Here is a 14,531-nt window from a genome sequence, read left to right as displayed (position 1 = left end):
GGGCGGAATTCTTACTAAAGGAGCGTTCGGAGAAAAAAGAAGATCAAACGAGAGGGATTTTAAAAACGTTAAATATTTTTTTGCTTGAATAAATTATTCAGTAGAAAAGTTTTTTATCGGAAGATTTTCAGTTAAAAATCGTGTTTTTTGAATTTTTTCCATAAAATTTTTTCGAGAAATTTGACTAAACAGAAATTAAGAAGTAGAAAATTGTATTTATTCTTGAAGTTTACAGTCAAAAAATGGCAATATACAGTCAAAAATTCCGCTCAAACTTGAGAAATCGACCTCTGTTTTCTGTAATTACTGACAAAGAGTCCTTTCGTCTCGTAATCGTGCGGCAGCGAATCGTCCCAGATGACCTTTAACTTCGTCTGCGAGCTCTGCGGATTCGAATTCTGCTCGAACTCGTAATTGGTGAAGTTGGAGCCGATGCTGGCGGCGATCTTGTTGTTGCTGCCGGACTCGGTGGCGTAGCCGTCGTCGGCGGCGGATCGGTGGGTCGAACCGGAGTCGGAAGGGTTGATGTCGGAGTAGCGCACTTCAACTAAAAAGAAAGCGTTAGGGAAGGAAAAAAGAGAAGTGAATCTTATGTAAGCACAATTCCTCTAATTGGATGGTAGAGTCGCGCATCGAATTAAATATGTCGCCAAGTTAAAAGAACCGCGGAATTATGTCAAACAAAGACTCACCGTGGTTGTCGAGAATCGCGTCCAATTGCGAATCCAACACATGCAGCGGGTTCGACTGGTGCTTCTGCAAAAACGGCTTCGAAATAACGATGGAGCGGCGGTTCGATTCGAGATCTCCAGTTGAGTCGTTTTCCGGAACCTGAAAAGAAAAGTAAATAAATTAGCTGATAATGGTTCTTGATAAGAAATGATAAGAAAGCGAAAAAGGTTGAGAAAATGGAGGTGATAAGCAACGTTATCAGTTAAATGCCGGGGCAGCCTCAGAACACTACCGATAAGGGAGTGTTTGAGGATGTTCCAAATATGTTGATGATGTGTCATTTTCGAATAAATTAGCACGAACCCTTAAAATCACGAATTCTTAATTTTAGGGAGGAAAAAAATGGCTCATCAAATGTCCGATAAGAATTTTTTCTCAAGATATTTTTAGCAAGGACACCCTTAATTTTTTACTCTCAAAAATACATTTTGTGTCAGGGACCTACAAAAAATTTCGACAAATTTTTCGTTGGGCGACTACTCGGCTGCTGATTTGCGGTACAAGCGGTAAGCCAAATCCAGATTTCTGATTGGTTAAAAATTTCCACGCAAAATTTGTCGAAATTTTCGTCGGTTCCTGACACCACCCAAAAAAAAGTGTGGGAACTCTTTTTTCAGAGTTTGAAAATAGTCAAAATGCCTTGAAAAAGCGCGAAAATAGTATCACTGTAGTGAGCAGATAATGAATCCGAAGTAACGTGTTTGTGCACGTGCTGATCCACCTTGTCCGAGCTGGCATTTGTGTGCTCTGCGCGTTTCGGAACTGTGGTCGGCTAATTTGGCACCAAAATTGAATCCATTAGGGACGAGCGCCCATTTTCCATTTTAAATTCTCTTTTTCCTCCTGCCCTTCTACGACCGCGGTTCAATCATTTTCATTAAACAAAATATTCCTCGAGGCAGCCTCTCTCTCTTTTTCGAGGTTAGAAGGAAAAGCGGAAACGGAACGCCCGGTCGACGGAGCGGTTTCGCCGCGGAATTGAGTAACCACCGCCCATCAGAGCAGAAAAAATACACTGAGAAAAATACACGGATCTGGGAAAGCAAGAGGCGGAAATGGGTTAACAATCTATCAATCATTTTTTGGAAAAACTTTGGCTTAGTTTTGAAGGCTTTTTTTGTTCTTGATCATTTTTTCAGTACCTGATTGAGCTTGAATCTTCTGGTATTGCTGATCACCTTCATTTTAATAAGCGAAAATAGCACCATCGCGATCGCCACGACCAAAACACCAACAATTATTCCAAGCTTGGCGCTGGCGCCCAATCCTAAAAATAGAATTTCAATCGCCGCTTCCTCCGCGCTCTGTTTCGAGTCGAAACTTTCGACGCAACCGATTTTTTTCTTGCGAATTATGAAGTGATAAGGGGAATTTTGACTGATAACGATCAATTTTGATCAAAAAAATTTTTTATTAATTTTTTTTTGAAAATTCGATATTTTTGGATGATTGAATCCACGTTTTTGAGAGAATCTTAAGTTTTGAGAGAAAATGTATACATTCGAAATTCGAGTAAAAACAAACTTTGAAGAACTCAAATCTCGACTTTTTGAGATTTAAAAATGTTATCGTGTCAATTAAACCGTTCTGTTGGTTTTTCTTTGACACGGGTTAATTGCGCGCCACTTTAAATTTTTCAATTTCGCCCACTTTGCATGGCCTTACACGACGCAAAATATACCCCAGTTGTAATAAGCCAAAACATTCAGTTTTTCAAATTACCATTTCCATAGAGTGAGATTCTAGCGCTCGTCGATCCGAATTCGTTCTCGACTTTGCATTCGTACAAGCCAAGCGGCAAGTTTTGGACGTTGACGACTTCCAAATTGTAGAACTGAATTTCTTCGTCGATTTTGACGATTTCGTCCGTTTCCAAGTTTCTGATTTCGATCAGGCTTGGGGCTGGTTCGGACATAAATGCGCATTCCAGATTCGTCGACTGCTGATTCGAGGAAATAATCGTCGGTGGACCTTTGACCACAACGAGGATTTCTGATGAGGCCTTGCCAAGATCGTTTGAGGCGATACAACTGTAAGAACCGGCTGAAACTGGGGTTGTTCGAGCATCGAGAATGAGTGATTTTCCGCTGCCGAGATACTTGTCTTCCAAAAACCTAGAAAAAACTTTAATTTTTGACTAAAAAATCGATTTTTTCTGATTTTTTCGATATTTTTTTCGAAACTTACCAATCAATTTTCGGCGCTGGATTTCCAGAAAACTCACAAAAAAGCTCGACTTCTGTATCTTCTGGATCGACGCCGACTCGTTTGGATTTCTCCACCAATTCGGGTTCAACTGAAAAGCTCAGGAAACCGAAAAATCAAAACAAACTTACAAAGAACTTCAATCTGTCCAGCACTCGGTTGCTGCGCATTCTGTACTCCGTTAAAGGCTTCACACGAAATTTGCTGAAGGTGATGGGCGGCGGCAACCTCCAATTTGAGGACATTTTGCGTTTCGTTCTCAAGAATCTCGCCATCGATCATCCAGCGGAATTCGCGTGCGGGCGGGTTCGCTCCTTCCAGTTCGCATTCAACTTCTATTTCAGAGCCGGCCAGGATTGGGGTTGATGGTAGTTTGATGGACGTTTTTGGAGGATCTTAGAACAAATATTAGTTTCAAAAATGCCCGAATTAAAAAAAAAACGATAATTTGAAATTTTTAATTTTGACCAAATTTTTGGCTAAAATTGACCAATAAAATCCTAGTTCGGCTTGCAGGCCAATCAGATTTTATAAAAAAAATATGGCAAAAATTCGAACTATTTTTTTACTTTTCTAAAAATGAAAAAATTTGCTTTTTGGTCAAACATGAATATATTATGAATAATCCACCATCATCGCAAACCTAACCCGTTGGCGCAAAACGTGTCAAATCGTGTTTTAAATTCCCTATTTGAACATTTCTGGCATTGGAACCGCAGCAGGTGTAACCCTGCCCCGCGATGCTTTACAAAATATTCCAAATATTTACAGCGATTCAATAATTTTCATTCACGTTTTTTCATAACGCTAGAATTTCCAAAAAATATTCGCTTCCGCAACGAGCGCCGTGGCAAAAATACGAAAATAAATTGACCACAAAAAAATGTGTTCCGAAGCCAGTTATTTTCGGCACAAAAAAAAGAGGGAGAGCATTGAAAAAATCTGACACATTGTCGAAAAAAATGCGCGTGGCGGCTTTAAAGATCTTCAAAATTGAGATCGTTAAGGTCCTAATGGCTTGACCGTGTGGCCATTATCCTCTGATTAAGGGGACAGCCCACGTTTGTCAAGGATACAGAAGAAGAATCCTCTGTTCAAATAACTCCCGCTCTGAGATTTACCGCAATTTTGAAAATGATGAGTTGAAGTGATCTTAGCGGGAAAATTAGTACCCGCCAGTGGAGTAAAAAAAAGTCTAATCGAACAAGATTTAAAAAAAACTTTGCCTAATCGCTGTGCTATCATTCTGTTAACTTCTGACAAAAACCGAAAAAGAAGAATTCTCAAATTGAATCTTTTTTCTTCTCATCGAATTTCTCGCCCATTCCTTGCTCCGATTTATAATTTCAAGGCATTTTCTAACCACCTAGAAAAATGCGTCTTCTTCAAGATAATCATCCTCTCAAGTGAACCTTTCTATTGACCGGAAAAGCGTAAGTTCTAACGGAAGCCCTTAACCCATTCTATTCCAAGTGGCAATGGAGAAAATGGAAATCGGAGCTTGAGCCGCCGGAAACTTGCTGTTGAAGGGAGTCAGCGTGAAATAAACTTGCTATAAGTAAGCTGTCTTTTGTGAAAAGGGATGAGCGAAGGGATGAGGGCACGAGTCAGGTTTCTAAATATTTTAAGCTCGTGCATATAATACTGCTCGGCCCGTTGTTTTTTGAATGATCAACGAAAAATTTCAGTGCGACTTTCATTTTTCTAGCCAAATTCGGCGCTCTGATTGGTCAAAAATTTCCCAAAAAACTACATTTTTGCTGATTGGCCTACCATCAAAATAGGAAGCTCTGATTGGTCGAAAATTTGCCCAAAAACGATATTTTAGTTGAAAAGGGGAAATATCTTTCGTCACGTAATGATAACTTAGATACGTTTTTAATACCAATAAGATATTGGCTTGAAAAACGTGCCCGGTAGTGACGGCGGTCTGGGTGTGGAACTCGTTATCTTATCGCCTCATCGCGGGGCGAATATTTTATAAAACCCAGTACCCACCGAGAGAGTCCTTCTTTTCGACGAAAAAAATACATGCATCGAAAAAATCGTAAGGTCAAATCTTGCCGAAAAATAGTGAATTCAGACTGGACAAGACCGCATTGACTACTCTCTGGTTGAACCTATTTAACACGTGATGCTGGTCGGACTGAGTTCTAATTCCTCGCCAAAGCCGCGCTGGAATTTTCAATCGACACAAACACAGTCATGTTGCGGGCGCCCTTCTTCAAAAGAAAAGACAACCAATCTGCTTTGATTTTTTAAATCTGGCAAGAAAAAGAGTCGAGAAATTCTGAATTTTCTGCGGTTCAATATCTCACCCACTTCGGAGCTCTTATCAGCCGCGGTGATAATGGAACGATTGAGTAATTTTACGCGAAAAGTATCCCGCCGAGCGAGGTCTCTAGAATCTGGGGAATTTCGAGTGGCTCTTTAAACGATCGAAGGACTCTTCTGTCGTATTTTTTAAGAGCTAGTTCATCGATCTTCATATTCTGACGGCTACGTAACCAGTTCACGATAAAAATATCACCCGCGTTGTATAATCTTGTCCAGTAAGGTTATCCCTCCTCGTGCCGAGCGCCGACCCCGTAAAATCGCAAATTATCGCTAGTTTTCCCGTGCCCAACAATTTTGGCTCGATTTGTCTTTTTTTGTGAAAATCTAAAATTTGAAATTTCAAAATTGGAAAATCTAATAAGCCCCCGATGACTGGACGCGCTACCTGGCGCTCTAAAATTAATTCGATCTTTGGAAAATAGAAGATCCGCTGAACTGTTTTTCTAGAGCCAGTACTGCAATTCTAGCGCCGATTCAGGGCCTAGAAGAACTGAGCGGCTGTCAATTTTGCGAATACAACGATGGCTGGTGAATTCAGCGCAGTGACAGGCATTATACACTCAGGAGACGTTATCGGCTCGGCCGGATACGGAATCCCTTCTTTTCTTGAACCCTTTTTACATCTCGAAGATCGGGTTACGCGATTTAGATAGCGAACCAACGACTCCTGCACTGCGAATCGCCCTAATGCTCTTTTCTGTTGAAACAAATTTGAAATGCAGTGTCTTTGATTTCTACTGAAAAATCGCTCGCCACAAAAAACGACTGCCGAAAATTAGAAGTTCTCTTGTGGCGGTCGTACAATATGTCTCGCTGCACGCTGCGAAATATTACGTTTCGGATAATTTTCAAAAACCGCTCTCTGTTGCGAGACTTGCAAAAGCACGTGAGTTTTATTAATTTCGCGAAAATTGACACCGCTAATTTATCACTACCCCTCGCTCGGCGGGGGCTCTTGATAATAGTGATAAGAAAATGGAAAATCTACTTACAGTAAACCTTCAGGGTCTTCTCGACGGTAAGCTGTTCTTCTAGCGCTGGATGTTCTACCGAGCATTGTACAGGCATTCCGTCGTGTTCCAGAGAAGGGATGAAGCGCAATTGACGAGTCGCATTAGTAGTTTTCGAGTCGGAATCGTACACTTCCCATGGTCCGCGGAATTCCGCATCTGAAATTGTTAAATTACCATTTGATCATTAATTGACCAGCTAAACCGCCGAGAGAAAGACCATCTGGCTTTGCTCAGAAGGCGATTCTAGTGTCCTTAACCACATGTCGCTTGATATGAGGCGGTCGCCCGGCCGCGAGAATTTGAATTTCGGGAACATATCTTGCCCGAATAATAGAAGGAATGCCGAGGGGCGTTAAGGGGATCGCGGCTGATTTCGCTTCCGCCGTAACGGCACACGACAAAAAAACGCAAATTCTAGCGGCAAACAGATGCGGCTTGTTTTGTCCTTACGAGAGATCAAAATCCACGATGCTGTTGTTATCCGGGGTCAGAAATTAATTTTCAAAAATAAGGGGTTCTCCATTTTTTTTGACGATTCAAGTTCTCGAAATTCAAATCCACAAAACAAGCAAAGGTGAACGGCTCAATTTCCAAAAGGATAATCCCCTTGGCTTTATCAATCTGCGGATTTGTTGTTTCAGACTCACGATACGTATCTCAAGAATCCTCTTTGATTCTGTCAAAACAACGTCTCGCTCCAGAACTTGATTTTTACCTTTGAAAGAGCTCGTCCATTTTGGAAGAGCGCTTGGTTTCGCCTTGATGCTCACGCAATCGATGACGGCTTCGACTCCTTCGATGACAGTCACGGTTGTTTCGGGCTCGGCGGGGAGACTGTCTATCAGACTAGCCGCGTTTGAAGTGATTTGGAGCTCTTCTGGAGCGATGATTGTCGTCAATCGAGCATTCTTGCTTCGAATACCTAAATCATCATTGAAGTATTTTTCTCATTACAGTTATTTACCTTCGCTAGTGAACTGACACTCAAAGTCATCTTCATCCTCTGCCTGGACATCTTCGATCGTCAAACTGTAGCTATTCGGCCCGACTTGCTGACTGTACCGCTCTCGCCTAAGGGGAGGAAATCCAAGCCCCAATTTACCCTTTGCCCATTGGATGAGCTCCTCAGCAGGGTCGGATGTGTATTTGGAGGTGACGGAAGGGTCGATCGCGCATTCTAGAGTCACGGTGCTTCCACGGACGACCTCGACGTTTTCTGGTTGAACTGTGAAGACATCTGTTGGTTTGAGCTTGCCGAGCGCTAGAAATATATGTTAAAATTAAAATTTTAATTTTTCATAATTTTATTTTTGTAAAAAATTGATGAAAAAATTCATTGAATGGAAAATATTTTGAACAAAAAGCCGGAATCAAGGTTAAATGAATCCTACAAAACACGATTTTGGATGAATTGTCCCACGTCATTTTGCTAAAAATATAGCATTACCGGAGTTAGTTGCATTCCCAAACTTCCCGAATCAAAATAAGCAATATTTACACGATGTAAGCTTATCCCATTGTCGTAAGTATCTCGGCAATCTGACCCCAAACAAGGATTACCGCGCGATTATTTCAAACACTCTCTCGAAAAAGAGCGCTCGAGAAAAATACGGCCACTCAGCCAAACACTTCGGCCGCTGCTCAAGACTTCCTCGATTCCCGCGTCCCAATTTTTACGAGCTCGTTTGATCCATTCAGAAAAATATTGCCCGAAGCGTGAGCGCAAATAATATAGGAAACGGGGAATAAACAAGCTTTATTTTCTTTCCAACGGGTCAAGGGACCGCAAAAGGGGTTGAGGGGTAAACAAAGGCGCAAAATGGCAATTTCCGATTGTAAAAATGTCTATCTGAATTTCAGACGCTGTTGGATTGGGGTAAATAAGGGCGGGTTTTCTGGAAAAAAAGAAATTAAAATCGACCATTTCCGCTTTTGAATTGAAAAAGTAGGGAACTTATTGCCCGCTTTTCGGAGCGAATTTATAAAGCTTTGGCCACCTGGCAATACAAACACGCAAAACATATTTTAGGGCGTTCCTTTTTCCCAAAAGGTGCCAAGGCTGTTTTCGATATAAACAGCTCTAAAAGCAAAAATAGCAAAAGAACGAAAACCCTCTCGACTCAAGATTTACCGTATGATACGTACACCCCATAGTTTCCCAGCCACGTTGTTTTGGAAAAAAAGGGATGGAAGCGTTGAAAAATGTCTGAGTCGAGATATGCACCAGGGAAAAGTGCCGCGCACATCCTGGAATGTGCTTTTTTGAATACTTATAAGTGGTGGTTTAGAAATACGGTCGTTTACGCGAAAATATGGTCACTCGAATGCAACATCATTGGACCACAGCAAGCTCATAATGCCTCGAAAACGTGCCTCTGTCAAAAAAATATGATAGAAAAGCCAATAATTATTCGATAATTCTCCCTTAACCGGATTTCAAAAATGATAATATTTAGCGGACAATGTGATGAATGCCCAGTTTCACCTGGCAGCTTCTGGGAAAGAATGATAAGAGATGATAAAGGAACTTAAGGGACCGTTGTTTTGCGCTGCTCAACCAACTGGAACGTAATCATAACTTGTTGAGCATTGATTTTGACGAATGCTAAAACACAAGTGCCCTTGGGAAGATGTTTCTTGGGCGGCTGTAAACAAAAAATATAAACCCCAAGATGTAAAATTCTAAATATTCCTTCACTTTTCTCTTCACGGGATTAAGGGCGTCACGATCCAAGAAAAAAAAGTGACGGTTTTTCGGAAATAACCGACCCCATTGAGTGGATTAAGCGGCGTAACGATTATTTTCACCAAAACTATAAAATATTTTTAGCTTTTACATATGTCAATCGCGCGAAAATTGGCTAAGAGCGTGATGTGAAAACAGTTGGGAGTTATTACTTAATTACCCAACTGCGGGTTTTATTTTCGGAATATCTCACCGGCGATATTTTTGGAACCTAGTTCATGATATGGCGAAAAATGTCGATCCCCTTAAAAAATTAAGAAGCGCCTGTATAATGTGCCTCGAAATCTTACGAAATAATAAGCTTAACGGTTGCTCACCGCACCAAAAAGTTGGTTGAGTCCTGAGCCTCTGCGGGACAGAAGTTCCACATCTGCGGAAAGTTTAAGTGCGAAAGGGCTTCTAACAGTATCGGATTATGCATCACTCCACTTTCTTTCTTTCCTTATCTGCTTTTTAGAAAAAAGAAAAGTAAATAATTGACTCAATAAAGGGGTTAATGAAACAGGCGAGATAAGTTTTCTATCAATTTTTAATACCGCTGAGTTTTTTTAAGGGAGTCGTAGTTAGTGCTTTTTAAGTGGTTTATACCTAGATCTTTAATAAATAATTGGTTTAATTAAGGGTATAGCGTCACAAAAGAGCTTTTTAAATAGTTTTAAGCCAATTTTTTATTCATTTTTAATACTTTTTTTATAAGAAAATGTCTTTTTTATAATTTAAGGCTACAGAAAAAGACGAATTAGAGAGGGTAGATCCTTAATTTTGCCGATTTCGAGCAATTTTTCGATCATGATAATTTTTGTTGTTGAAAGCGTGATTTTTAGAAAATTGCGTCTCCTTCTGACTTCCTTATCAGCTTAATTTGTTGTGATATCGTTGCTCTTAGGCAGCATCACATTTTCACGATATCGCTCAGAATCTTGCTTCTAGTAGTGGCTGAGTTATCAGTGTGCCGGGCCCGGTGGAGCTGACGCTCTAATAACACCGCAAAAGCCGCCAACTCGCACCTTCTTAGCTTAATCTAGCGAGATTTTTGACTTGGCCCTACTGTTCGTTTTAAACTTCTAACGGACCGTTTTTCTGATAAAGATTCATGCCAATTATTGAAACTTAATTATTCGCCTTCAGAATAACCAAAAATCAGCATACGCCAGCACTTCTGAGGGCCAAAACAAAACTGGAGTAATTTGCCGTCCCATCTGTGTGCATTTAGGTCCGAAAAGGTTAACTCTGCTGCTTAGGAAGGTGAAAAAAAGTGAAAGAAGGAAAATTCAATCAAGTCGAACTTCTTAGAGTAACAAAACTTGTTTTCCTTCTCCTCGGCGCTAGAATCGTTTTTGAAGTTTTCACGAAAGCGCTTAGATAAATTCCGGCGAAAAAAGATTCAAAGTGAGCCAGAGTCAATAATGTAAAATAAGTTTTAAGTCGTTTATAATCTTCTTCTTGAAAGAATCGAGATTTTTTTCAAATAAATAAGGGTGTCACCATGCAAAAATTGCTTCAAAAAGAAGGTCAAAACTCGCAGTAAACGATGTCTACACCCTTAAGGTGCAAAACAAACAAAAAACAGTAAGAGCAGGTGAGTCATTTCCTTGTTTCAGAATCTTCCCACACCCTCCTCCCTACCCTTAATCTTTCCCGAAAAACCCCTTTCTTGCGTCCGAGTATATATTCGTCAAAATCCGCTTTCCCGCTCCGGTTTATGCTTTTCCCCAACTGTTGTGTTTATTTAGAGTGCTGTCTTTCTTCGCGAGGCACTGGAGATACGCGGCTCTGGAATCTCGAGCAACGAGGTTTTTATCGCGAAAGATACGGTGTTGGGGCACAAAGGTCGACCGAGCGGAACGGATTTTCATGAATATGTAATTTTCGACATTTTTTCACAAAATTCTGGGCGAGCGTGACGACTCTGACGAATTCAGGGGCACCTCCTTAAGGTCAACCCCAGCGTTAGTTTTAGGTTAACCTTCCATCAGCGCGAAGTCAGATCGCAATCACGTGCAAGCGTGACAGTTAAATTGCCACCGGGATCTCCTTATCAACGTTATTTCGTCTCGGGTCCCATAATTGGAAGCCTGTGAAAGAAGAAAGAATTGGCCACGCGGAAAATCAGCTGGGAGACGGGGAGGCTCAGCCTGAAAGCTGATGGGTGGAGCCATGAAGAGTAAATTGTTTGAAAAGTCTGGAGCTGGAAAAATTTTCTTTCGAAGAAAAAAAATTTCAAACAAGTCACTTTTCGATCGCCAAAATAAGGCCAAGCGTTCATTGGTGCATTTTCTGTCTTAATCAGGATAGATCTGGATGAGCCAATCAGAGCCTGGCTTTTAAAGATCGACAATTTTGGGTCCAATTTTCGGTTTAAATTTGTCAAATTTTGGAAAAAACGCTGTCTAAGAAAAAAATCAGTCGATTTTTCAAAACCAAGAAAAAAGAAACGGAAATAAGAAGCTACAACAAAAGTAAGAATTCGCGGCGCCACGAAACAAACGCTTTAGAGCGCTGAACGGAAGTGGCCACGCGCGTACTCCATTCCGCGCGGCTCAGCTCCTCTCGCGAATGATTATCGCCAAAAAGAAAATCCCGGTCGAGTTCTTGTTACGCTATCCATTTTTTTTTGTATTTTGGGTTGCTTAGAAATCAGATTTGAATATTAGAAATATCTTTTTACAGCAATTTTTCTGTTTTAGTTTTTGATAAATAAGATGATGATTATAAGGGTATCCCAAAGAAAAATGAAAACCACGAAGTCTTTTTTGAACAAGAATCTTATTGATAGACCCTTAACCCGACCATCTGTCAACCTTTTTCTCCATTATTCTTCATATTTGCTCCCCAAAAGTCCTTACCCTATTTGCCCCCCACTTTCATCCCTTGGCCCAAGTACCGGCGTACTCGAAAATTTCATGAGAACGAAGACCGTATTTTGCAATAAGAATCCTTATTTGAAATGCCAAATCACACAAAATCTCCGCTGTGCAAAAAGAAAAGAACGAGCAATAGTAAAAATACTATTGACAAGTGATGAATGGCTGCGCGCGCGTGAAGGAGTTAAAGGGCCAAAGCCCGACGCCTTTGATGGAAAAAATGGGGGGCTTTATGGCTCTCGCCTTTGAATTTTTTTTTTATTTTGGGTGGATTTATAGTGTGAATTATTCAAAGATTAAGCTTTTATTTCGATTCTAGTGCCAGTTTTATCCGCTTAAAATAAGGGTGTCATGACGAAAAGTCAAAATGAACTAATTTTATGCCATTTTTAGATCAAGAAAGATTGTAAATCTTAAGGGTCTCTAAAAATAAAATCAGTTTTAGAAAAGGCTTTTCCTCTTATACCTCCTTAATATCTCTTAATCATTTTCATTTCTTGCTCTCGGTTAATTTAGTCATGTTTGTCTCTCTATATCGTTGTCAGTTTTACCATAATCAGAGTACAAAGTACCATTACCAAAATACTACTCATTCGCCGACTCCCTCCACCCTTATTATCAACATGATTGTACGCGCAGAAAAAACCTAATGCGTTTTCGGTATTATGGGCTCATCCCGAGAATAAGTGTGTGTCTTTCTGACTCGTTAGTTATTTGCACCACGCGAGTTTTTAATTTTGTCAATTTTGTTTGAGGAAAAATAGTAAGACAACTTCTGATAAAGATAAAAAATCGGAGCTGTAAAGTAAGCTTATCATAATGTCATTGATTCATCAAAATATTTGCATGGCGTAAGATTACTGTGGCGGGATTGAGTACTGTTATTCGAGTGATACCCTTAAATAATCGTCATTTTGATGATTTTTTCCCTGAAATTTTCAGCAAAAATCTTATTTTCGGCATGAAAAAAGCTTTTTTAGCAGAAATTTATCCGCATTTTTGGCAGAAAAATTAAGGGCTTACCCTCTAATTAAAAGATTTTTCCTTGTATCCAAACAAAAGCGGAATCAATGGGAATAAGGGGATTTTCTTTTGTTCCTTTTTGTTTTGAACAAAGTTTTTTGGAGCAAATCCGAGCTTTCCTGGCTGCTCAAGGGATCGGGTTCAATTCTGGCAAAAAACGCAAAAAGAATTTTCGTAATCGAGCGTTATCTCCTTGGAAGGCTTTATGCGATTCGGATATCGCCAGGCTGATAAATTTCAAATCATATTTGAGCAACGCTCGCCTGAATTTCCGGTGATAGAGGAGGGCAAAACCGCAGTTGTTAATTTTACCGAGAATCGGAAATTTAAGATTTTAAATTTTCAGCGAGAAAAAGCTGAGAATTGACCTTTGCCGGGAAAATCAAGACAGGGCGAGAGTTATTGAATGAATCCCAGGTTTTAGATTAATATGATTAAAACAAAAATATTTTTATTTTTCAAAAACTAAAAAAATATTTTGATTTTTCAAAAAATATAAAAGAATTTTCAATTTTTCAAAAAATTAAAAAAAAATTCTTTAATTTTCCCAAAAAAAAATATCCGAAAATTATATTAAATTTTACCTATAGCCGGCAAGGCAGCAATACCCAATCGCATCTTCTTCGTCAAAATTTTTTCTTTAGATTTTTCGTCAAAATCTCTGATTTTCTTCTTTTTTTATCTCAGTTTTGAAGGTATTTTCTGTAAAAAAGTACTGTTGTAAAATCGCCTCAGTACGTATTCGTAAAATTTCTTCTTGCAATTTTCTTCACAAAGTTTTTTTTCTCCGCCATGCGTGAATGTCCGCGTTTGCGCTCGGTGGCGCTCGAGAGCTCCGAAACGCGCTTTTTTTCGGCGGCGCGGCGGGGGAGCAGCGCCATCTTTTTTGCGTTTTGGTGAAAAATGTTGAGAAAAAGCATATTATTTGCATATTTTATGGTCCGGATCGTATTCTTCCGTGAACAGAAGATTGCGCTTGTGGCGAGTTGAGTGGGCTTGAGTACGGATTCGTAAAGGCACTAGAATAAGTTATGCGGAACGTGAGGCTTGAATTAGAATTGCTGAAAAGGAAATAGTACACGGAAAAAGGACTTGGATACAGTCATTTATGCGTTTTAGAGGCAGCTTGTGAAAAGAAAACAAATCGACATTTGTTAACATTTCAGATGAAATGTTTCAAATGTCCGAAAATGTCTTTAAATGTCTACCAAAAATAAAGATATTTTTGTCGACAATGTCGACAGATGTCATCGGCCTTTTCTTCCTCATATCTGTAGATGTGACATCTAACATCGTTTGACATTGCTGACAAAAGAACTTGATGTGCTGCAGACATTTTAAGACATTTTCAGACATTTTGGGACATTTGGAATTTTTCTTTTTTTCAGATGTCAAAGACAGAAATTGTTATTTTCCGGAAAACATTCGCACCAGTGCTTGACATTTTTATATGACATGATTCATAAATTTCGCCAGACATCGGCGTCCAAAATTTGTGTATTCAACAAGCAGCCCATTCATCCTCACCCGTCCGATAAATATTCTTTTGCATCTCCTTTTTTCTGCGCCCCGCACATTTTCAAAGCTTCGATTATACAATCAGAATCGACA

At 39.9% G+C, this 14,531-nt stretch overlaps 1 protein-coding gene across 1 annotated transcript; it reads right to left on the bottom strand.

Moving 5' to 3' along the window:
- Positions 1 to 209: 209 nt before the first annotated feature.
- On the bottom strand, positions 210 to 13,693 carry LOC145710892 (kin of IRRE-like protein 1). Its single transcript, XM_081788603.1, has 10 exons — positions 13,505 to 13,693; positions 7,252 to 7,548; positions 7,003 to 7,209; positions 6,267 to 6,443; positions 3,069 to 3,332; positions 2,920 to 3,028; positions 2,455 to 2,846; positions 1,875 to 1,999; positions 693 to 831; positions 210 to 547 (listed from the first exon to the last, which is right to left on the bottom strand). Exons 1-10 carry the CDS (start codon positions 13,536 to 13,538, stop codon positions 270 to 272), a joined length of 2,022 nt encoding a protein of 673 aa, XP_081644729.1. The 5' UTR covers positions 13,539 to 13,693; the 3' UTR covers positions 210 to 269.
- Between the last annotated feature and the right edge of the window lie 838 nt (positions 13,694 to 14,531).

Source organism: Oikopleura dioica, chromosome 1 (assembly GCF_907165135.1).
Source record: "Oikopleura dioica chromosome 1, OKI2018_I68_1.0, whole genome shotgun sequence".
Lineage (NCBI taxonomy): Eukaryota > Metazoa > Chordata > Appendicularia > Copelata > Oikopleuridae > Oikopleura > Oikopleura dioica.
This window is presented reverse-complemented; position numbering and strand designations above follow the sequence as displayed.

What these genes read in the sequence shown, in the direction of transcription:
- LOC145710892 (XM_081788603.1), bottom strand. Translation starts at nt 13,538, where the DNA reads ATGCGATTGGGTATTGCTGCCTTGCCGGCTATAG. An exon ending in TGCTGCCTTGCCGGCTATAG is followed by an intron (nt 7,549 to 13,504) that starts GTAAAATTTAAT and finishes ATATATTTCTAG; the next exon opens with CGCTCGGCAAGCTCAAACCA. An exon ending in TGGACAGATTGAAGTTCTTT is followed by an intron (nt 3,029 to 3,068) that starts GTAAGTTTGTTT and finishes TGAGCTTTTCAG; the next exon opens with TTGAACCCGAATTGGTGGAG.